Genomic DNA, 23,358 nt, shown 5'->3' on the forward strand with positions numbered 1-23,358 from the left:
CTGGTATAATGTCTTGTTTCTAGGAAAACCGGTCCCTAAAAAAATAGCGGGCCAGATTATGCCCCTGTTGGCTCATTGTTAGGAGTTGGGGGTGTGGCAGCTTAGCTGGGAAGAGTGGAGGCTGAAGATCCAGCTAGCCCATCATTTTGGAGAGGAGAGCCTGGGGCCCAGAGAAACCACACTGTCCGGGTCTCATGACAGGTCACAGCTGGAACCAGAATTGTAGACTCTTTGCAGTCCCATTCTGGGTACAGGACTTTTTGAGGCAGTACTGTTGACAAGCCTTTTTGGAAGAGCCATTTTGTACCATTTGATGCCAAGGACTTTTTGATGTGGCCTGAGAAAAATAACATTAAGCTTTTCTGTTTTGCTTTTTTTTTTTTTTAAATTCAAATAATGAGTGATCCCAGTCTTGAACTTTGACCTCATCTATAATTTAGTGTTGGAATCTGATGGCATGGGAGTTAGGGATGAGGTGAAGATCAGTATAGGTGAAGATGCAGTCAGGAGGGTTTTTTGGTTCATTACTTCCTAATAAGCATAGCTATTCCGACCTGGCCTTATCCAAATAACTGCTTTGAAACATCCAGTTCAAGGTGTCCCTTTGGACAAATCCTGAGGTTCTGAATGACTGCACTCAGGGCTGTGTGTCAGTCCCGGTTCCCTCTCTATATACAGCAGTGAAAGACTCATGACTTAGGCACATTTTTTTTTTTTTTTAAAGATTTTATTTATTGAGATAGAGCACAGGTCGGGGTGGGGAGCAGGGAGCCCGACATGGGGCTCTATCCCAAGGACCCTGGGATCATGACCTGAGCTGAAGGCAGCCGCTTAACCGACTGAGCCACCCCGGGTGTCCCACTTAAGCATATTTTTACAACTGGATATAAATGTTTGAGTCTCAGCTGCCACTGTAAGGTTTTATTCTCTTAATTCAGGTTGCTGTCAAGTATTCTCTGGGGAAAAGAACCTTGAAAGATCATCTACATTTAAAAACCTGGGCGCCTGGGTGGCTCAGTTAGTTAAGCAACTGCCTTCGGCTCAGGTCATGATCCTGGAGTCCCGGGATCGAGTCCCGCATCAGGCTCCCTGCTCAGCGAGGAGCCTGCTTCTCCCTCTGACCCTCCTCCCTCTCATGTACTCTCTCTCATTCTCGCTCTCTCAAATAAATAAATAAATCTTAAAAAAAAAAAATTAAAAACTTATTAAATATGTTATATTTTGACAGGGTATTTATTTTGTGGTGGGGGGTCAGTGTTTGGGAAGGAAGATAATAAAAAAAACAGTATCAAAACAGAAATATTATTAGACCTGTCATTGCACAGAAACCAATATTAAAGTAGATCTGGCCTGATTCTCCCTAAGGAATTTTATTACTTAATGTGCCATAGGGATTTTGATGTAGCGCAGTGGGTCATGAAGGATGCCATCATGGCAAGGGGTTAAAGATCATAATTTACTAAGTTATTTAGACATGAGTTATCATGGTAATTTCATCTGTACACAGATATTTTCTCATTCAGGAGTGTTTCTTTCCTGGAAACTGCCAGAAGGCAAATTGACTTTGCAAATGAAACCAAGCATCCTCTGGCTGCTAGGCAATGTGCACCTGGTCCTTTCAATGTCTGTGTTCTTCAGAGGTCGGTTGGAAAGAGTATCTGGGAAGCAGCTTCTGAAGAGGGAGCTGATGACTCCCTAGATATCTCTGATGAAGGGTCTGGAACTTTGGTGACTTTATTTTTCCCTCTGTTTTTGCCATATAAGTGAACTGTGCCCGTTCTTCCAGGTGAAATACTTCATCCGAGGTTAACCTGAGACAAAATGTGAAACAATAAAGTGTGTCAGAGAAAAAACTTGGAACCAGGACCATCAGAGTGTGGCACCATACACTCACTGGGGTCATTGTGCCCCTTTGGGCTGATCTACATTTCTACAGCCTTTGATTACTCTCTCTGATAAGTACTAGACCCTAGGGGACATTCAGATTTTCTTGGATTAACCACTTGTACTCAGGAGCTAATGACCAAAAAGTACTCCTTGCTCATTGCAAAATATCCAAGTTCTGGAAAAAGAAGTCTTCCGGGACTCATAAGGTCAAATCCTGTTCAAGATTTAAAGGCCACAGGTTGCAGAGGCCTAAAGCAACAGATAATTACACTGCTTAAAAAATAAGAAATTCAACTAACGTTACTCCTAAAGAGAACATCAGCAAGTACTTGGCATGAAAGAAGGAAGTGACCTCAGGGTGAAATTAAATAATAAAAATAAAAGAGAAGCTTTTGTCTTAAATCATATAGTGCAAGTGAATTTGAAAAAGCTGATTAAATTCAGTATCATTTAAGTGAGAAGGAAAACTTAATGTATCATGATTGTGCACGATCCTCAGCAAAGCGTGAAAAGTAGAAAAGCAACATGAAGGGAAAAAAAACTATGAATCAAATGTATTTCCATAAAAACTTATCTAAGTAGTGCTGATCCACGTGTGTGCACATGCACACACATGTATGCACACACGCACCACAAATAGTTGCAGATCACTCAGTAGGAAACCGGACTATTGTGGGCCGATATCGGATTTGTGGATCCAGTCTAGCACAGGTTGGCAGCCCTCCAGTGAGCTCTCCCAGTCACATGGATCTGAGGTGCTCTGGTTGTCAACCAGAGCTATCATTGATCCCCACTGGGACAGAATCACATTTGTAAATGATGCCTGGATTTGATCCTTTCTCTAGTGCATCGTCTACACTGTAGTGAACTAGGGTCATATCAGATTTCCTGAAGTTTGCTCAAGTGACACTTGTGCCTCTGGGATTTGGTGTATCCAGTAGTGTTCCAGTTGGGTTGATCTCTTCTTCATAATGCTTGTTATATCCTTTTCTCCCCCTAAAATCAAGTCACAGCAAGGCTATTGTTAAAACAACTTCCTAGGTTTAGGCTCCTTCCTCTGAGCTATTTTATGCAGCCACCAGATTGGTATTCTTAACATACAGCTTCTTGACAGTTCATCCTCCAGCTCACAGATCTTTGCTGGCTCCCCATATAAATAATAAAGGCAGACTCCCTAGCCAGGCACTGAAGCTGTCTGCCTCCAGCTTGCCTCTTCAACCCTACTTCACACACATCCCGTGAGTGTCCTCAGGGCCAAGCCCGGCATGTGACAGGGGATGAATGTCCTCATGGGTGGCCATCAGATTGACTGAGAACAGTCACATAATTGACGTGTATAGACAGTGGGGGTGTGTGAAGTAGAAAAGGCCTGTGTGTGTGGTGGTTTCTTCCTCGCCACAAGGGCTCTCTACTTGCTTTTCAGGGTCTCTCCAGCTTCTGCTTCCACTGGAAAGGGCCATGGGCATCTAGACGTATAGGCATTGGCTCTTTAGCCACGTCAAGTTGTGAGGTCCTTTGGTGCCATGTCACTCTTAAACTTCCACCTCCATCTGTAAAATGAGGGGTTTGGTGCAGTCTTTCCTTCCCGATGGATCTGTTTTCTGCCATACCCTGAGTGCTCCGAAGGGTTCTGTCCAGACTTCTGCTGTCCCCTCTGGTAGCCCTTAACCACATGTGGCTATTGAGTATTTGAAATGTGCCTACTCTGAATTAGGTGAGCTGCAATTGTAAAGTATACACCAGATTTTGAAGATTTAGTATTAAAAAAAATTATAAAATGTTTCGATTTCTATTTTGATTACATAGTGAAATGATAAATTACAGATATAATGAACTAAATAAAACATCAAAATTAACTTCACCTGTTTCTTTTGTTTTCTAATGTGGCTTCTTAGAATTTTAGAGTTATATATGTGGTTCACATGTTTCTGTCAGCCAGTGCTGGTTCTAGAAACTTGATTCCTTACGTAGTGAAGAATTAGTTTACCTGCTTTTTAATTGTTCAAGCACATTGAACTTCCAAGAAGTACGAAATGTGACTCATGTTACCAAGCCAGCCAGAACAAAGAGACATGTAAAGAGTGTCATGTTATTCTCCCAATCTTGGGGCAAAGGTATAATTTGTCTTAGGTGATTTGAAATATGAGAATACCTTGCAGACCTGTCATTATTCTCTGTGAGCATTTCTGGGCTGGGACTGGCACGAGGGATGTGTTCTTCACTGTCAGATGCTGTCATTCTGGCCCTGCCTTTTTGTTCCTGGACTCTGCGATTTCCTCCTTTAAAGTGGTAAAAGCCGCGGGGGCAGCATTCGGGCCGTGGAGATGTCTGCAGGAGAGTTGCATGACTTTGAAAGGGCGCCGAGTGTGGAAAATGTGTTGACTTTGACCCCACTGTATGATTTGTGGGCAGCTTTGAAAATTCATTCTATTTTCCAAATCCCTTAAGTCACATAGAGCTCCCCTGCATATTTCAGATCACGTAAACAACTTCTCCTCTGGCCTGATGCGAACACATAGGATGTGTCTGTTTAAAGTGAGTTCTGTGAATGCACCAAGGGTCCCAGGGAGCTGGCAAGACATGGCTGCTCTGCCAGAGTCCTTACTGTGACGGGATGGAGAGTAATCAGTGTCTACCTACAGGGCCCACCGTGAAAGTCCCATGCTTTGTAGTGAACATTAAAATGGCCCCATAGTCTTTGTAGATTATATCTCTGCTTTGCATAAAGGCAGGGAATCATTTGCAAATATAGTCACATTTTCAAAACTAAAGCATTTCTTTTACAGTTGTGTATAAATAATTGAATTATTTACTAATTGCCTATTAAGTTCAAACATACCTTAACACACTGGTGTAAACTTCGGAGAAGCAGTGACCATCTATTTGTGTTCTGGTTTCTAACTAAATATTGTGCTTCCGGACAGCTAACTCTGCACTGATGAACCCCAGGTTTCATCTCTGGTACTCGGACCCAGGAGATGGTTCAAACAGGGTCTATGAAAACTTACGACCCCTTTTACTTGGTGTGAGAAAATGAACAGTGCTGGTGACAGTTTGCCTTTTTCTGCCTGTCCTTTAGTATAAATATTTTTATTTTTTAATAATAATTAATAATAGTAAAGATAAATATAAAGAAGAAGAAACAGAGAGTTTGGGCTAAGCCAGAGACAGCGAAGAAAGGAGTTTGATCCAAGAGAGATGTAAAAGGAGGAGATGATAGGATTTAGATCTGTGGTGTGAAGAAGTCCAAGTCTAGAAAGTTTTCCCAGTGTCTAGCCAGATAAGGGAGAGGAGTGAGACTGTGGGCTCACTGGGCAAAAGGAGGAAAAGCAGGTTTGAAGGAAGGGTGCTCTGTGTGGGGTCTGAGAGCCAGAGCAGAGACAGCAAGATCATGGTGGTATGGAAATGGATCACAAGACAAGTGTAGGTCCGTTTTGTCTAGAAAAAATTTGCTTAGTGACATCATCTCCTGGAACCTGCAAGATACCCATTGTAAGAAAAAATATTATTGAGGAAATGGCAATTACAAAAGCTTCTCATACAGTAAGGTGCAAGTGAATCTGCTCAGAATAGGAAAGTGTTCTCACTGGAGTAGGCGATGGTGGAGGGGGTGGGTCAGAGGGTGGTAATTCTCATCCGTTAGACCTCTATTAACCTGCAGACAAAGAGTCTGGGAAATTCCTGATTGCCTCTCAAGATGTATTCCAGGGTCACCTTTTCTAAAAAGCCTTTTGAGCCTTCCATGTCTATCCTTCAGGTTGAGGGGGACAGCTGGACTGGCTCTCTCTTCTGGGCTGTGGCTGTTCTTTGTAATACCAGGTCTGTGGTTTTGCTTACTACCTGTATGTTCTTTCAGGAGTAGTGGGTTTTTTGAGAGGAGGAAATACGTAATCTCTCCATTGTGTTACCTTCGACATGTGGAATATATCAGGTATATCTAGCTCATAGTGCCTGTCCAGTAGATGTTCACCGAGTAAATGCAGGAGATTTATACACAGGGTGGTGAAGTAGAAAGAGTAACAGTCTGGACAGAAGAGAGGGGACCTAGGTTATGACACCAATTCTGCTATTGGTTCTTTGACCCTGAGCAAGCTAGTTAATTTTGCTGGACCTTGGCTTCCCTATAGGCAAAGGAGATTGAACAGGAATCTGGGAAATTCATGAATGGTCTTCAAGAGGTCCCTGGATTTCTTGAGACGAAATGCAGAATTATGTATACTTAGATATGTGTGTATTAATATATGTACAGATACATATAGGTCCCCCCTCCTTGAGGAAAAGGCCAAGGGCTTTCAACATACCTTCAAAGGGAATTATGGCTTAAAATAATTAAGAACCACTGAATAAAATGTGGTGGCTTTAAAATTTCTGTATATGGAGTTGTGAGACGTAGCCCTATGGGTGTGAGGTTTAGCTAAAGGACTTGTCTCGAAATTGCTATTAAATGACAGTCCACTGACCTAGATTTTTGTATTTATTCGAGGCAGTGAGGTGTAAGGTGATAGAGATTTGTGGGGAGATGTATGCTAAAGCTTCTCTGAGCCCATTCCTTTGTACTGTCATTTCTTAGAACTTTTAAAATTCTATGTGAACTGTATAGATTATGGTTATTATATGTTATCTTTATGAGTTGACTCGGCATGGGCCTTTTTTTTTTTTTTAATATTTGCTTTAGAAAGGTCAAGTGTGATTGTTTTTGGGCTCTTAGAAATACTTTTGTAGGACGGGACGTTTTTTCTGAATATTTACATGTTAAATTAATTACACGAGAGCAGAAAGTGAATAAATAAGGAAAAATGTTTACCATCCACAATCCTCATTTTTTTTTAACATCATGCTATAATTAGATAAGCTTAGTGACTGTTGACGAGTATTAGCAAACACTGGCTATCATGTGCTTGAATAGAGGCCCAACCCAACTTATTAGATGTATGCACAGTCATTGGAAAGCTTTGTTTTATATTTGGTGCTAACTTGAGGTGGACATCTCACATTTTACTTTCTGAAGTGCTTTGCAAAGACCAAATCTTATTTTACCGATGAGGGTAGTGACCACAGTGGCATTAGGAAATAGCAGAAGCATGGAACATTCTTTTATATGCATTTTATAGATAAAGATACAGGGGTAAAGGACCTAAGTAAGGCACAGAGCATCTACTTAACTCCCGTGGTTACCCATCTAGTGAGAGGAGGAGCTGAGATTTGAACCCAGAAAATCTGAGTCTTAAGCTTGTGCTCCTAACCAGTCCAGTATATGATTTTCCTAAAGGGAGGTTCTTTTTTTTTCTGTAGGGCTTTACTTTTGAAGTTTTGAAACAATTGGTATAGAATAATCCTTGCTTTTATGATCATCATCAAGGCCTGCACAAACTATATATAATTTAGACCCATTTAACCTGTATAGATACTCTACTCTTTTGAACAATGCAAGTTCATTTCTCATGGTTCATAATCTTCTTGATACAGAAATATTTAGTGTGTCGTATCTGGCTGTACTCCTTTGCTTTCCCCATAGGGGAGGTGCTAGGGACATTTTCCAGCAGTATCCTACAGTATTCAAAGCAACAACCAGGTGTTTTAGGAAGGATCTCAAACATGCTGCTGGAAATGACACTAAGCTGCAGTGTATCTTAATGGGGTAATTTACTGTGTGAAATTAGAATTGCAAAGAAAATTAAGATAATGAGTTCTGTTGATGATTTAGGAGACTTCAGGTAAAAAATATTGTTAGTCTGATAGTCACCATCTGGTTGAGTTTAGAATTAGGCTTCTTCGTCTGAGAGTCTGGTGTCTGGAGTGCCTGGGTAATACAAGGTCTCTGGGATGCCTCTGGGTTGCACCTGATGAAGTCTAGAAGCCTGTGCTTCTGCTGAATTACTCAGTCCATCACTCCCAGGCCACATCTGAGTTGTATCCTCGGGGGCCTGGATTTTTCCTCCATGACCACATGGGCACTTGCTCTGAGCCTGCAAGAACCATTATGTGGCATCCCTGCCTCTGGCTTCAGGTGCTGGACAGTACCTTCATGCTGTGGTGCTGCAATGCTTTCTTGAACTACTAAGCTTGTCTTGCACTTAGGGTTCAAGCCTACAACCCCCGGATTGCCTTGCAGAGCCCACCTTCCTGTAAGGTCACTTCACTCCTATTGAATTCAGCTCCCTGTTCATGAATCTTACTAATAGCCTTTCCATTGGATCAGGGAGAGGACTAAGAGGTAAAACTTCAGGATAGAGAACTCAAGGAGATAAGTCCACAATTAATTAGCACTTTTTGGCAGACCTAATGCCAATCCCAATGGTTCCCTGCTCTTATTGTTTATGGCCATAGCTTCCTTAACTCAGGAACATAGAAGTAGCTGTAACATACTGCTTCTGCATTGTTGACTTGTTTTAATTACAAATTACATTATCAACAGCATGAATGTGCTAGATAAGTAGAAAGTAAGAATTTTCTAGAAGGTCTCATGAAGAGAATGGTTAAAATGTGTAGCTTTATTAGTGTACAGTTCTCTTTTTGGAAACTTTTATGACTTTTTAACTGACTAATGGGGATGGTAAAAATAAAGCACTCAAACTAAATTATCACCATTGGGGGAAAAATTTGATGGAGGGGGGTTGTCACTATGTATACTGTTTCTAGATTTGAGGAGAAAGGTAATTCTTTCTCATTTTTAATATTTAATTTTGATAATGGGCTCCTTCTTCAATTATTCATTCATTCCCTGCTTGTGCCAGGCTAAGCTCTTTACATATCTTTACACATATGATCCTCAATCCTCACAACAATTTTGCAAGGTAAGTATTATTCATTTGTTTGAGCAACAAATATTTTTGTGTTAAGTGGTTTTTATGACTCTGGCTGTGAGCTAGGTGGTAAGAAAGAATAATGAAGAAGCAGTTGGGAGTTCCCTGCCCTTAAGGTGTTTTTCATTGTTGGATGGGAAAGTCAGACTGTAAACAGGTCATTAGAATGCCTTGTTATGGGGGCGCCTGGGTGGCTCAGTTGGTTAAGCGACTGCCTTCGGCTCAGGTCATGATCCTGGAGTCCCGGGATCGAGTCCCACATCGGGCTCCCTGCTCAGCAGGGAGTCTGCTTCTCCCTCTGACCCTCCCCCCTCTCATGCTCTCTCTATCTCATTCTCTCTCTCAAATAAATAAATAAAATCTTTAAAAAAAAAAAGAATGCCTTGTTATGTTCTTAATACACTCTTCAGGGAAGTATAGATTTGTAAAAAGTTTTCAGAGAGCAATGGTCATACTTTTGCCCAATTCATCCCATCTGAGAATCTTTCCTATAGAAATACTTAGACGCAATTGAAAAGATAATTGGCAAGGATGGTAATTTCAACCTTGTTCTAGTAGCAAAATGTTGAAAAAGCTCATTGGCAGGAGAATGGTTAAATCATTGTTATATACATAACCTGGAATGTTGTTCAGCATTAAGGTGAATGAAGTAAATTTGAATGTGCTGACAACTGTCTGGGATATATTGTTAGATGACAAACTCATGTTGTGGAAAAATCTGTATCATAGGAACATAGTACCTAAAATAACAGTCAGGAAGAAAGGGGAACAAATTTATGCAAGAGTCACACCAGATTTCTAGCTCTGGTCTCCTTTAGGCAGAAGGTGTGTGTGTGGAGGGGACAACTTCTGTGTATTACTGTGTTCTTTCAATTTGACAAACACGAATCCTTTTCAGATATTTTAAACAGCAAATTTTTAAATGAGGTGATAGGTACTAGGGCAGAGTTATGTCCTGTGGGAAAACAAAGGACCCAGACTGGAGTGGGAGAAGTCTGAGAAGGCTCTGGTGGAGGGAATGGCCTGTCCGAATTCAGGATGTACAAGGTCAGCCGTGGAGAGGGACACAGAATGACAGCGTCCTGCTCAGGAGCATCCAGTAGGCGGTATTGGAGCTGGCTACCTCCATGCTTTATTTAAAAGTTTGCCCAGGTTGTCCTGGGTTCTTCTTCACTTTGCCATCACAGCGCATCAGCCACTATGCCTAAACACTCCTCACATTTTCACTTCTCCTCTATGTCTACCGCTGCTGGCTTAGACTTCTGATGTCTCACCTCGACGACTGAGAAAACCCCCTAGTAGGTCTCCTGACCACTTGTCTATACCCCATGTCCTCTTAGCCCGGTCTGTCCTTCACTGTGCTGAGTGATCTTCTAAAGATACAGTTTTGATCTGGGTATCTTCCTTTTTAAACTTTGTCAATGATCCTTCATAGATTCTGGGATCTAATCCCCCCCTTCTAAAAAGCAAGTGTACAGGAGCCCCACTTACCTCTTCCACCTTCCTCCCACAGTAACTGTTATTTATATTGTCTGGAAATATTTTCATTTCTTTACAAATGCTACTTCTTATTAAACAAGGGGTAGATGTGGGTCAAGAAAAATAACTGTAATGTGGATTTAGTAGTTGGTTGTTAGCCTATTAACTTGCAAATGTTCTGACTAGTTACCCTTTTGAGAGAGTTCATGTCTGTAATTTCATAAAATGGTGAGGTAACACTTGAGAAATTAATACATTTCAGGGAAAATAGTCTTTTTTTTTTACTGTCCTTGGGATATTTTCTTTGGTAAATATTCTTGAATACGTGTTTCTCATGTCTAGAGAATCTGGCATTAATTTGTGTACTTGTCTATTCCAAATCCGGATATGCTCCACCTTTATAGGATACACACTGTTCTAAAAACACTACATTGACTAAACAGTCTTATTTGCTTTGGCTACACTTAGAGTTAATGGATGGACTTGATGTACAATCAGATAGACGCAAAACTGAGAGAGGGTCCTGGGAGATTCACTTTAAGACATGCTATGTATTATTCTTCCTTCCTTCTCACCTTCATTATTTTTCTATTACTGAATGGTAATAAGTAATAGTTTTAAATAAATAATAGGAGTTGGTTTCATCTTGATTTTTCAGAGATGTTTGTACTTTATATATAGACACATTTAATGTAGGACTAAAGTGATATGCTATCTTCTGGCTCCCTCTGGTGGACAACTGTACAAAAACAAACTGCAGTCTTTTGGGTGGGGATGGGTTGTGAGTAGTTCTGATTGTTGGTGGGAAAAGGAACACAAGATACATTCTTATCTTTAGATACATCATAGTTTTATAGATAACATCCCCAGGGATAAAATACATTTCTATTAAAGTATAAAATAGCAGTAGTAAAATACATCATAGTAGTAAAATACGTAATACTAATGTTATTGCTATTTTTCTTCTTAGTAATGGCAATGCTGGGACCATTGTATAAAATAGAATCAGAAACAGATTTCACCCCACAGATTTAAAGCAGCAAACATCAGGATAAGGCTGATGCTGAAATTTAACAATACGATTAATTCATGAGTCTAAATACTCCGTGAATTATTCCAGAATCTTCCAAAAACTAGACGTTTCTCTCAGTTATGCATAATTTTGGAATTTTAGCAAATGGTTATTTTTATTTCGAATCAGTTTATTTTGATAAACTTGTTATTTATTCACTCATGATCTTCTAAATTTACAGACTCACTGAAGATACTTTTATCTTTATGATGGGGAATTATACCTAGTTTTATCTGGGTGGTTGTGTACTTGCTTTTATATCAAATGTTCAACAAGATGAAACCAGGAAGAAATTGCATAGTCTCTCAATTAAATTTTATTTTATTTTATATAATGATAATATTATATAATGAAAGTTTACATTTATTGAGTTAAGCATTTGACGGGCATTATCTCATTTAATTCTTTCAGTAACTCCATGAGGCTGGTAGTTAGTTGTTGTTATCCACATTTTATAGAGGCTAGTAAAGTTGAGCTTAGCTGAAATCTGATGAGCCAAGGCTCAACTAGATATTCTTGCTCCAGAGCTGTATGTTTATAACTTCAGCAATGTACCACCTCCTGAAGTAGGCAAGAGATAGGTATGTGTGTGGCTAATACTCATATTCGACTTCTGTGGAGTACTGGAGACCTCGCTATTAGGTTTCCACGTTTGAACTGTGAAATTAGATTACCTCAGCTCAGAGATTTTCGGCTTTTTTCTTTTTTTCCTTTTTTTTTTCTCCCTCATTCTGAGTAGTCCTTATAGAACCTCTTTAAGTTTTGTTTAGTTTTGAGAGTTAAGACAAATCATACCTGTTACCGTAGAAACAGGCTTCATGAGAAAAGTACATTTTATCTCTTTGGGTTCCTCACTAAGTCTTTGAGAGAGATGATCTTAGTTGTAAAAGTGGTAAGGAAATCTTACTAAAATATCTAGGATCTAAAGCTAAAACTATTGCAGGGCGCAGGTACCAAAGTCTTCATAAGGAATCTTTAAAATACATTCGGATAATCAAGGATTTAGGAAACTCTTTTTCTGCAAATACTCAGAATTACAATAAGGTAATTTTCTTAAAGTTGGCAATTATAAAGAATAGCTATCATGTAAATACTTTTCATGTATTATCTTTTTAATTCCTATAATGAATGATTATGAATAAGCTAACTATGATTATAGGCAGTATCCAGATGAGAAAACTGAAGCCCAGGGAACTTAAGTAGTTTGCTTGAGGTTGTATGGCTAATGAGAGGCAAAGCCGGGATTTGAACTGTGGTCGGCTCAGGAGCCCACATTCTGAACCACTTAGCTATACAGCAGTGCTGCTCCGTAGGACTCTCTGGGATGATGGAAGTGTTTGATGTCTGGGTAGTGCAATACAGTGTGGCTGCTGAACACTGGAAACGTGGTTAGCACAACTAAGAAACTTAATTTTTTGTTTTTTAAATTCTAATTAACTTAGATAGCCTTGTGTGGCCAGTGGCTACTGTTTTGAATCGGTTTCCGATTTTGTAGAAGTGAAGGTACGAGACCTTTAGTTATTACCTCGTCTAACTCCTTGCTTTAATGATAAAGAAATGGCAAACCAGATGCTTAGTAATCTGCTTAGAGTTTCAAAGTTAAAGAAGGGACAGGATTATAACCCAGGTGTTTATAATTTTCAGAAACAGTTCTTCCCATTCTGTACTTTGTTGGCATCTGCAAATTTAGGTTTCCTTTGCCATTGTTAATATTAGATTGTAAGACTATTTTCAAAAAAGAAATTCGTGTCTTTTCTGAAATATATGTCCGGCTAACACTTTTCCTTTTTTCTCAGGTTATAGAAACACTCTCACGACTTTCTCGCACACCTATAGCATTGGCCACAGGAATCAGGTAAGCTCATTTCTCTGCAGTTCATGTGTTCTGTTCCTTTATTGTAATGGTTATTTATTGAATGGTTATTGTTTGTAAAGCACTTTGCATGCAGGGACCACGTCTCATTCATGCCAGTACAGTGCCTGATGTATAAGTACCTAGTACACATTTGAAAATAATTGAGCAAGTAAGAACTTATTTGTAGAGTTGAATAAGACACATTGGCTAAACATCATTCTGAATTCACTGCTGACTGTTACCGATAGGGTACTTTGTTTTCTTAACTTCCTCCAACATTTCATTTGATTCATCAAATGATATGATTCATCAAAATAAACACAAATGCTTAAGTAAATAAATACTTGACAAGTTGTCATAGTACATTTATTTCCTATAGTCCATAGCAAGAACTCACAACTTTAGGAGTTTAAAAAGTAATCAGACAAGTACAAAAGGATATGTGTACAAGGATGTGAGTTGAAGGATTGGTCCTAAATGCAAAACTTGGAAGTAAATTGGTAAAACGAATTATGACATCTCCATGCTGTGGAGTATTATGCAGTCAGTAAGCATGGAAATAAATGTAGACATGTATGTCATGTTGGGCTTTTTCCTGTTTAAAACACTACAGACTCAAGTTAGATCAGTCAGAAGTTTGTATTATTAGTAACATCAGAAATACAGAGAAACGGTTTCAATAGCCACCCAGCTAGGCTGCATGGAAATTGAATGGATTTTATTTTTTATCTTGTTTCCCCAGAGCGCCATACTTTAGTCTCCAGCCGTTATGGGGTTCTGTGATGCTGTGTCTCTCCCTCTGTTGATGCCATTTTTCTGTGTCCAGCTCACATTCAGATTTTAAGGGAGAGGTTATAAGCACCTCTTAGAGGACTGATTGGCAGTGGCCAAGCAGCCCATTCCTGGGATACAAAGCACAGTGACCCCAGGGAGAATACCCTGCAGACCAGTTCTTGGAAATGGGCTATGAATTTGGCAGCTTTCTACAGATGTAATCTCTAGGCTGGATTACGTGTTTTACACCTTATAACTTGCTCTACATGATTCATCTTTCCATATTAATATATATTTTATGTCATTATGTGTAAACAGATTTTGAAATAGGCTGATGCTATTTTTATGTATTTATGTATTTTTGATTCTGAAAAGATATACATTAGAAGGTTTTCTTTTCCTTTTTAATTATTCTAATCTATATTTTCAAATTTTTCTATAATGGACTTGCATTGGTATAAAAGCATAATCAAATGTGCCTGAATTTATTTAAGAAAAAAAAAAGATTTTGAAACTTCAGCATCTCTCACACATTTTAATTTATTTGAAAAATGTAAGTTCCTTAAATGTCTTAAGTATTCAGTTAATCCATAAACTAATATGAAAATCTGTTTTTCAATGTATTGAATATAGTTATTTAGCAATTACTTAGCGCTCATTTATTATTTTGATGGATCCTCTTGTTTTTGTGAAACATGACATGCTGCCTGCATATAAAGAAAGTAAAACTTCTGACACAATAGTATAATTATGATTGTGTTAGATATGCATTTAGGGCATTATGTTGGGGTTATGAAAAAAGTGCCTAGTACATTAGGCAAAAAAAGCCAATGGCTAGACATAGGGGATCCGTTAAAGTGCTTTTCTTTTAATAGGAAACAAAGAAAGCATCCTAGTCTCCCTAAGGTCTAGGGTTCACGCATTTGTCCAATAAGTGAAAATAAAAAATACAACTTAAATATCTTGAAGTCAGAGCAGAACAGTCTGTCAGAATCAATAATCCTATAAAAAGGGTACGGATATTTTGGTCTTCTAGTAATTTTTGTATTTAGTGGGCTGAGTCATGCAGGGATGATTGTTACCAAACCATCTGTCAGTCAGATCAGATTCTGTAAGTGGAGAGAGACAGTGCTGAAGGCAGGGGCTCAGGGGTGGCTGCTGATTTTCTGAGCCGGGAAGCTGCAGAGCCTGCAGGTAAGTGGCACATGGCAGAGCAGATGAGCACGTGAGCATGTCCGTAGCTGCTCAGGTGATGGCAGTGACAACTGGTATTGCTACAGCCAATTTGGGGTAACAGGTGTCACAGTGTCCCTGGGGGACCCCATGCACCGCTATGGGACGGGCACTTTGGGAGAAGCACAGGCCGTTGTGTTAAACACGATCACTGATCTGACTACTGCAGCTGAGCTTGTGCATTTAGTGAGAACTAAATGCCTGGCCTGGTGGTTGCTTATTCATCCTTGGTGTTTTTTTGTTTTTTTTTTCCTCCCCCTCTTCTAGGCCCTTTCCAACAGAAGAGAGCGTTAGTGATGAAGACATCTACAAAGGCCTTCCTGACTTAATAGAGTATGTTGGGCATCTTCAAAATTAAACCATTGCCAATGTTTGCATCCTTTGTGGATTTTAACCATGGATGTTAAAATAGTTTTCTGAAGCGGAAAAGTGGCTTGATGATTAAGACGTGTAAGAATTAACCTCAAACTAGTGATGGAAATCTTCACCAGAAAATGGGCCTCACCTGACTTTTAGTTCCTGTTGTGTGCCCAACGCCATGCCAGTCCCTCTGACGAGTGAAGAAACATACTGCAATGAACTAAAATTTGGAAGTTTCTCAAAGGCGTACTAGAGGTGGTGGGTGAAACTGGAATTAGACAGTTAAGGAACAATGACAAAGAAACAAGATCTGTCCTGGAGATGTAGGGCAGATAGTGCGTGCTCTGTAAGTTCAAGGAAAGGCAAGATGAGCGTGGGCTGGAGTTCTTCAGGGAGTTTCATTACATGGTGTTTGTTTTGCACAGAGATTCCTTCTGGGCTTTATTGTTTAATAGTCAGGAGAGGCAAAAGGTGCTTGCACCTGATTATCTTCTGCTGATTGAATGACTTGTGCAGATTACAAATAAGTATAAAAAATGATCCCCGCCCTTCAAGGAACTGATGATAAAGATCAGGCATGTTTGCAAAGCATTATAGTAAGACATAGGTTATGCTCTAAAAGGGATGCAGGTTCTGTGGAAATTCTCCCATTCATCCATCCTAATCCACCAGCACTCCAAGCTTGTTCTTGCTGTAGGACCTTTGCGCTTGCTCCTTCCGCCCTTAGGGCTGACCACTCACCATTCCAGCCCTTGCACAGATGTCCCTCCACAGAGAGGCCTTTCTGACTACCCTACCCAAATTGCTGCCGGCCCCTCACCTTGCTCTGTGGCTTTATGGCACTCACTACTGCCCGAGACAATCTTTGTCTCCATCTCCTCTTTAGAAGGTCAACTTTGTGAGGCCAGGGACTTTACCTTGTTCTTGGCTATCTTCCTAGAACTTTACACAGCATCTAGTATAATAGTAGGTCCTCAGTAAATATTTGTTATCTGAATGATTAAGCAAAATTGCATCAAGCATCTCCTGTTTGCCAGCATTCTGCTTCAGGCCTGAGCTATCTCGTCAGTTCATACGAGTTTATCGAGTGCCCGTTTCTGTGCTAACCATGTTACGTGCATTATCTCGTGTCATAACCGCAACATGATGAGGTTGTTCCTATTATCCCAATTTATGAAGGAGAAAGCTGAATTGTGGGAAGCTAAGAAACTTGCTGGAAGTCACCGAACTAGGAAGTTTTAGTCTTTGGATTTGAACCCAGACAGTTCTCACTCCAGAGCTGAAGCTCTTCCTCACTGCATGGACCCCTGGAAGCACCCTGAGGTGCCCCCCCCACAAGAACTTCCAGTAGAAGAACAGAGGAGAATGCTGACAGGATGGCCAGCAGCTTGTCCCAGAATAGGTGGCACTTGGATGGGCCTTGAAATTTTATGTTTTAAATGTGGATGAAGGATAGTTTCTTCGCTCTTCTTAAAACCTCCAACAGCTCACTGATCTTGAGCAAGATTGATGCTGATTGTCTCACTGAATTGGCTACAGTCTTGATAAAGTGATTGTAAGGTTCTGGTAATATAACCAGATCCTTCGAAATATTAGGAAGAATATATTATTTCTTGGAGCACCTGGGTGGTTCAGTTGGTTAAGTGTCCGACTCTTGATTTCGGCTGAGGTCATGATCTCAGGGTTGTGAGATCGAGCCCCGAGTTGGGCTCCATGCTCAGCATGGAGTCTGCTTGAGATTCTCTCTCCCTCACCCTCCTCCCCTCCTCCCACTCCCACTTCCCCCCCCCTTTCTCTTAAATAAATAAAATGAAATCTTTAAAAAAGAATATATTACTTCTAGGGCTATTATGATGTTCTTTTTTTAAGCCCCACCAATTGTCACTTATACTTACTAATTTTCATAGCCTTCCCTCGTCTTTTTGTGTTGATGTCAGGATAAATCCTGAGAGGATGCACCCCTAGCTAAGTCTGGAGAAACCTGGGCTCCTGAGTCAGCTGCCCTAAGACACCAGCTCACGCTCTGGGAGATGCAACCTGCTGCAACTCTCCATCTGGTGGCTGAAGGTCCAAACGTGGTGTTATTCCTACAATTGCTTGCTTTTGATTTTCAGTCTTAGCTTTGTTATGATCTCTATGGGCTCATATCCTTAAGTCTGACTTTCAGGGGTGAAATCACCCCAAGGGAAGCCCTTAGAACCAACACTGGCCTCCTCCCTACTGCAGAGGGAATCATTCTGTTCTCACAATGGAGAGAAACAGACACAGAATGGAATGGAGAGGGTGTGAGATGGCTAGGCTGCACAGTGTCTGCTTTTTCTACTTTTATGATCAGGGTGTTAGTCACGGCCATATATAGATGACCTAGACACAGAAAAAGTAATGTAGATTATTGTTGATTTGTTGGCCATCTGAAGAATTCACAGTCCTCCTTCACCGTTCCCACCCCCCGCTCATTTTATGCAGGTCAGGAAGTCTTGACCAAACTATTAGCAAGAAAAGCTGTCTTAGTATGGGATTGAATAACAAAACCCAAAGCATTTTAGCCCAATCTTGAGTGTGTGTGTGTGCGCGCGCGCATGCACGTGCATACACACATGCGTGTGTGTCACTCCTACAATTCTTTTTAAAAACTTTTTTCTAGTTTTATTGAGAATAATTGACATACATCCTTGTGTAAGTTTAAGGAGTATGGCATGATGGTTTTATTTACATATATTGTGAAATGATTACCACAATAGGGTCAGCTAACATCTATCCATCCAATATAGATACAATTAAAAGAAAAGAAAGAAGAAAAGGTTAAAAAAAATTCTCCTTGTGATGAGAACCCTTAAGATTTACTGTTTTAACAACTTTTCTGTGTACCGTGCAGCAGTGTTAGCTTTGGTCATTGTGTCATACATTTGATCCCTAGTCCTTATTTACCTGATTGATGGAAGTTTGTACCTTTTAACTACCTTCTTCCAATTATCTCTCCCCCTCTCCACCATCTCTGATCTCCCCAAGTCTGATCTATTTTACAAGGAGGTGTTTTTTTTTTTTTTTTTTTTTTTTTTTTTTAGATTCCATATAAATGAGATCACACAGTGTTTGTCTTTCTTGGTCTTATTTTACTCAGCATAATGCCCTCATGGTCCATCCATGTTATTGCAATTGGTAGAATTTCCTCATTTTTTTATGCTGAATCATATTCCATTGTGTGTATATATATATACTGCAACTTCTTTATGCATTCATCCATCAGTGGACTTACAGGTTGTGTCCATGTCTTGGTTATTGTAAATAATGCTACTCTGAACATGAAGGTGCAGATTTCATTTTGAGTTAGTGTTTTTGTTTCCTTTGGATATATTCCCAGAAGTGGAATTCCTGGATCATATTATATTTCTATTTTTAATTTTTTGAGGAACTTCCATACTGTTTTCCGTAGTGACTGCACCCATATATAGTCCCACCAACAGTGCATGAGGGGTCCCTTTTCTCCACATCCTCACCAGGATTTATCTCTTGTCTTTTGATGATGACCATTCTAACAGGCATGGGATGGTATCTCATGTGGTTTAAGTTTCATTTTCTTAATGACTAGTTATGTTGAGCATCTTTTCATGTACATTTTGGCCCTTCATATATCTTTGGAGAAATGTCTATTCAGGTCCTTTGCCCATTTTTAAATTGGGTTGTTTTGTTGTGGTTATAGGAGTTGTATTAGTCCTTTATATATTTTGGATACTAACCTCTTCACATAGATGGTTTGTAAACATTTTTCCCCATTCCATATGTTGTCTTTTCACCTTATTGATGGTTTCTTTTGCTGTGCAGAAACTTTCTAGTTTGATGCAGTCCAACTTGTTTATTTTTGATCTTGTTGCTTGTGCTTTAAGTGTCGTATCTCCTACAATGGTAAAAGAAAAATCTGTATGTATTCATACAGCATTTGCCTCTACCCTCATGGGAAATAGTCAAGAGCAACACTTCAGCAAGATGAGTGTTCTTTCGGGGGTGGGAGTGGTGGTCAAAGACAGTGGAGCTGGGATTAGGAGTAGCAGGGAAATGGATTTCACAGCCTAGCTTCTTGTTGAACAGGATCTCTTCTGATGCAGAGCCTGTTCCTTTACTATTCCTTATCACCACTCCCTCATGGACTCATCAAACCTTCCTATCCTTTGATGTGTTATAGAAAATGTTCAGACTGGTTTAACTCCCCCCTGTTCTCTGGTTGGGTTGCCTGCCTAAACCCCTCAGTATGGTAATTTTGGAATTACCATATGCTAATGACTTAGCATCTGCCCAGTCTTACTGAGTAGGAAGCTGAGTAGCCTCCTTCACTCCTTTCCCCCTCTCCCTAATTATGACTGGTCGCCAAGTTTGGTTGACTGCACCTGACATGGTCTCTGAAGTCTGTTTCTCTCCTCATTTGCCTTTACTCTAGTTATGGCTCTCAAAAATCTCTTATCCACAGGGTTTCATTTCTGGGCTTACTGTCTTCTTGTTGCCTCCACTCTGCCCTGATAGAAAACCCCCTCTTGAGTTCCAAATGCCCACGTAAGGTTGTGCTTACAGGGTGTACGGCCTTTCACAGGTTGGTTTTAGCTTTTCCCTCTGGGGCTTACATTCACTTACCTGAATGGGACAACAGTCTTGACATTGCTGGGCTCTTCAGACCTTCTGCCTTTGCAAGTGTTGGTATCTTTTGTCTGGAATGTTCCTTCCCTTTTTCCAGTGACTATGTGTCACCTCCGACAGCAGAAACTGCGTCTGCCTCGTCTGCAGCCATATCTCTTGGAACATAGTAGTACTCATTTAGCAAATAGCTATTGAATAAATTGATAAATATATTCATGATCCAGTTCAGTTGTAGTATCTGTTGTGAAGCCTTCCCTGACTTCTTTAGTCAGAGTTACTCTTTCCCTCGCTCATGCATTCTGCGTTCATCTGCTCTGTTGCACTTCTAGAATTACATGTTGGCATGCTATGCTCTACACTAGACTATGGGAGAGTCCTTGGATCCTCTTGATCTATGCATTCTTAGCACCAAAGAGTATGGACCTCAGTAGGTTCTTAGTAAATGTCTGCTGGGTGAGTGAATGGATGGACAGCTAACCCAAAGACAAATTTTTCTCAGAGCAGAGTTCTCTGAAACATTTGTTACCACCAGATCCCTGCATAAAATGTTGCTTTTAAAAGACCATTTATAAACTATGAGATCCTCCCTAACTTCCCTGTCTTTCCCATATCAGACCCATTAATATAGATGAGCAGCCTCAGGCCTAGAAATAGGAAAAGTGGGGGCAGTAGGATAGAGTGATTAGAACACTTAGAATGTAAGACAGGCTCAGTTTTAAATCTGGACCTGGCACGGATTAGCTGTGTTTTCATGGGCAAGTCAAATAAGTAAACTTTAGTTCTCTCGACATCCTTATCTCTATAATGGATTAAATAATAATGCCTACCTGATAACACAGTGAATACTGGGCCTGGGCCAGCTACGTGAGATCGTGTATGCAGAGTGATCGTTTATGTGCGTGTACATAATAAATACCCAGTGAATGTTAGCTGTCACTGCCATCCTTGGTGGATTCTGTTGTTGGGAATTGTTCTCATTAAGAGGGAGAAAGTTGTAGTGTAAAGCCTTGGACTCTTTCCGTGAGTCCTGTTATATTTTTTCTCTGGATTTTCTACTAGGCTGTATGTAGCTATTGCATTTACTGCATAACAGAAAATGACCTGAGTATCCTACCCTTTGTTTCAGTGAAACACACGTAGAAGATGAAGAAGGTCTCTACGACTGTGTTTATGGGGAAGATGAAGGTGGAGAAGTCTATGAGGACTTAATGAAAGCAGAGGAAGCACATCAACCCGTAGGCTCCCACTTGCCTTATGTTTCAAGTTACTTTGAGTATTTTATTAGGACAGTGATTCCTTACAAGACTGATTCATATAATTATTTATGTAACTTCTGCTGGAATAGTTTTTTGTTTTCTTTTTACCTTTGCTACCTTTTAACTATATAATTGACTTCCTGCATTTGGAAACACATGGACATGACATTTTGCAGTTCAAAACAACCACAGGGAATCTCTGGTCTTGTCCTTTAATTTTCCTTGTAAGGAAAGCAAGTCTGAGAGAGAAATGATGTGCCACGCAGCTAAATAGTGGCAGAGTGGCAATAGAACAGAATTCCAGGGAATCACAAAATTACATTATCATGAAAGGAAATCTTCTCTTACCAAGCAGTTAAATCTTCTTTAAATTTGATGTAGCATTAAGTATATGTTAAAGAATATTTCTTCATATTTGTTAGGGGTAGAAGAAGTAGTATTTTTTTCTTTTGTTTCACTAAAGGGGCTCCTAGAATTTTTACTGTTTTATAAACTTAGTTTCACATATCGTCATAGTCAGTATGAGCCCACAATGGTTTATCTGCCATTAAAATATCTAAAACAGAAAGAACTACTTTGAATTTTTTTCTCACCTGTAATTTGAAAAAAATGGTCAGTTGCCTAGGTTTTCATTAATGTAGTCTTTTTTTTTTATACAAAAGCTGGGTGGTGGTTTAGGGTTTTTTTTTTTTTTAGTGCTTTAATGGATTTCCTCCACTCTCTTTATAGTCTTGCCTTTAATAAAAGGCTGGAGGTTTGTCCAGTGCCCCATATAGGGAGCAGTAGCTTCCATGGGAAGGAAACAAGTTACCTGGTCTGTGTTTGGTAAATGTAATGAATGCACTTTAACCCACTGTGAGCTGACAGGCTGCCTGTGGCAGGATTTTGAGTATTTTTAGGTGACAGGGTATCATCTGTATCTCCTAGAATCATCATCTGCTTTGGGTACCAGCAAATTCTTCAGTGTGTTTCCCAAGGGCAGTTCTTCATTCAGCTAACAGTGCCGGGTTGTTTATACCAGACAGGGTTAACAGCAGTGATCATTTAAATGCGTAGGGTCCTTCTTGTATACTCCTCAGGGTGCTATGTGCTTTACCAGGTTATCTACAGTTCCTTGGAGTTGGAACTATAATTCTCTCTGTGTTGTAGATGAGAAAACTGAGACACAGAGAAAATAGGTAACTTGTTCATAATACCAAGCTAATAACAGAAAAACTGGTGCTCAAACCCAATTCTATCTGATCCCGCATACCTTTGATCTTCATGTTATGCTCTTAATACCTCCAATCTTAACACTAGTAGGTGAGCCAAACACCAAGATACTAACTCTTAAAAAAGTATTTTAAGATTTTTATCTATCAAATATCCTTTTGTTATTTTGCAAGTATTTCTAAAGCACTTGTATGCTGTACATTAAGAAAACTATATTACACCATGTGTGATGTTTCCAGATTCAATAATGAAATAGATGAAATAATGAAAGTGATGTTTTCAGTATAAAGAGTGTCTGTACTCAGAAATTTATTTTTAATTATTTAAAACTGTTTCATTTACATGGTTCAAAATTTTAACAGATACTTCGTAAATGCAATAAATATATCTTTCAGTTATGTGTTTTATGAGAATGGAAAGCTTAAGAAAGTCTGTGATTTTGACTACCAGAGAGATTAACATATATGTTTGATTAAATAATTTTTTGATAATTCTAATTGCAGAAATGTCCAGAAAATGACGTACGGAGTTGCTGCCTAGCAGAAATTAAGCAGACAGAAGAAAAATACACAGAAACATTGGAGTCAATAGAAAAAGTAAGTTATCAGGTATTGTTTTTAATACCTAAGTACTGCACTTTATAGTTAATATAGAAGACACTATGTCTGCTGTGTGTTTTCTACATTTCAGTAGGACTTTGGATTTAAAGGTCTCAAAGCAGATTTATTCCTTCCACAACTAGCTACTGATTTCTTAATCTTGGAATGGCACGGTGGTAGACACCAAGGCTATAGCAGGAAA

The 23,358-nt window shown here is 39.6% G+C and overlaps 1 protein-coding gene across 1 annotated transcript in view; it reads left to right on the forward strand.

The window, feature by feature from the left end:
- VAV3 (vav guanine nucleotide exchange factor 3) overlaps positions 1-23,358 on the forward strand; it is a 359,026-nt gene that overhangs the window by 156,216 nt on the left and 179,452 nt on the right. Inside the window, exons 3-6 of the mRNA XM_064588729.1 lie at positions 13,038-13,096; positions 15,371-15,436; positions 21,216-21,324; positions 23,061-23,153. Coding sequence (XP_064444799.1) covers positions 13,038-13,096; positions 15,371-15,436; positions 21,216-21,324; positions 23,061-23,153 — 327 coding nt within the window. The remainder of the gene's footprint in view (positions 1-13,037; positions 13,097-15,370; positions 15,437-21,215; positions 21,325-23,060; positions 23,154-23,358) is intronic.

Source organism: Mirounga angustirostris, unplaced genomic scaffold (genome assembly GCF_029215605.1).
Source record: "Mirounga angustirostris isolate CCGP_5_RB_7025 unplaced genomic scaffold, mMirAng1.0.hap1 SCAF_4, whole genome shotgun sequence".
NCBI lineage: Eukaryota > Metazoa > Chordata > Mammalia > Carnivora > Phocidae > Mirounga > Mirounga angustirostris.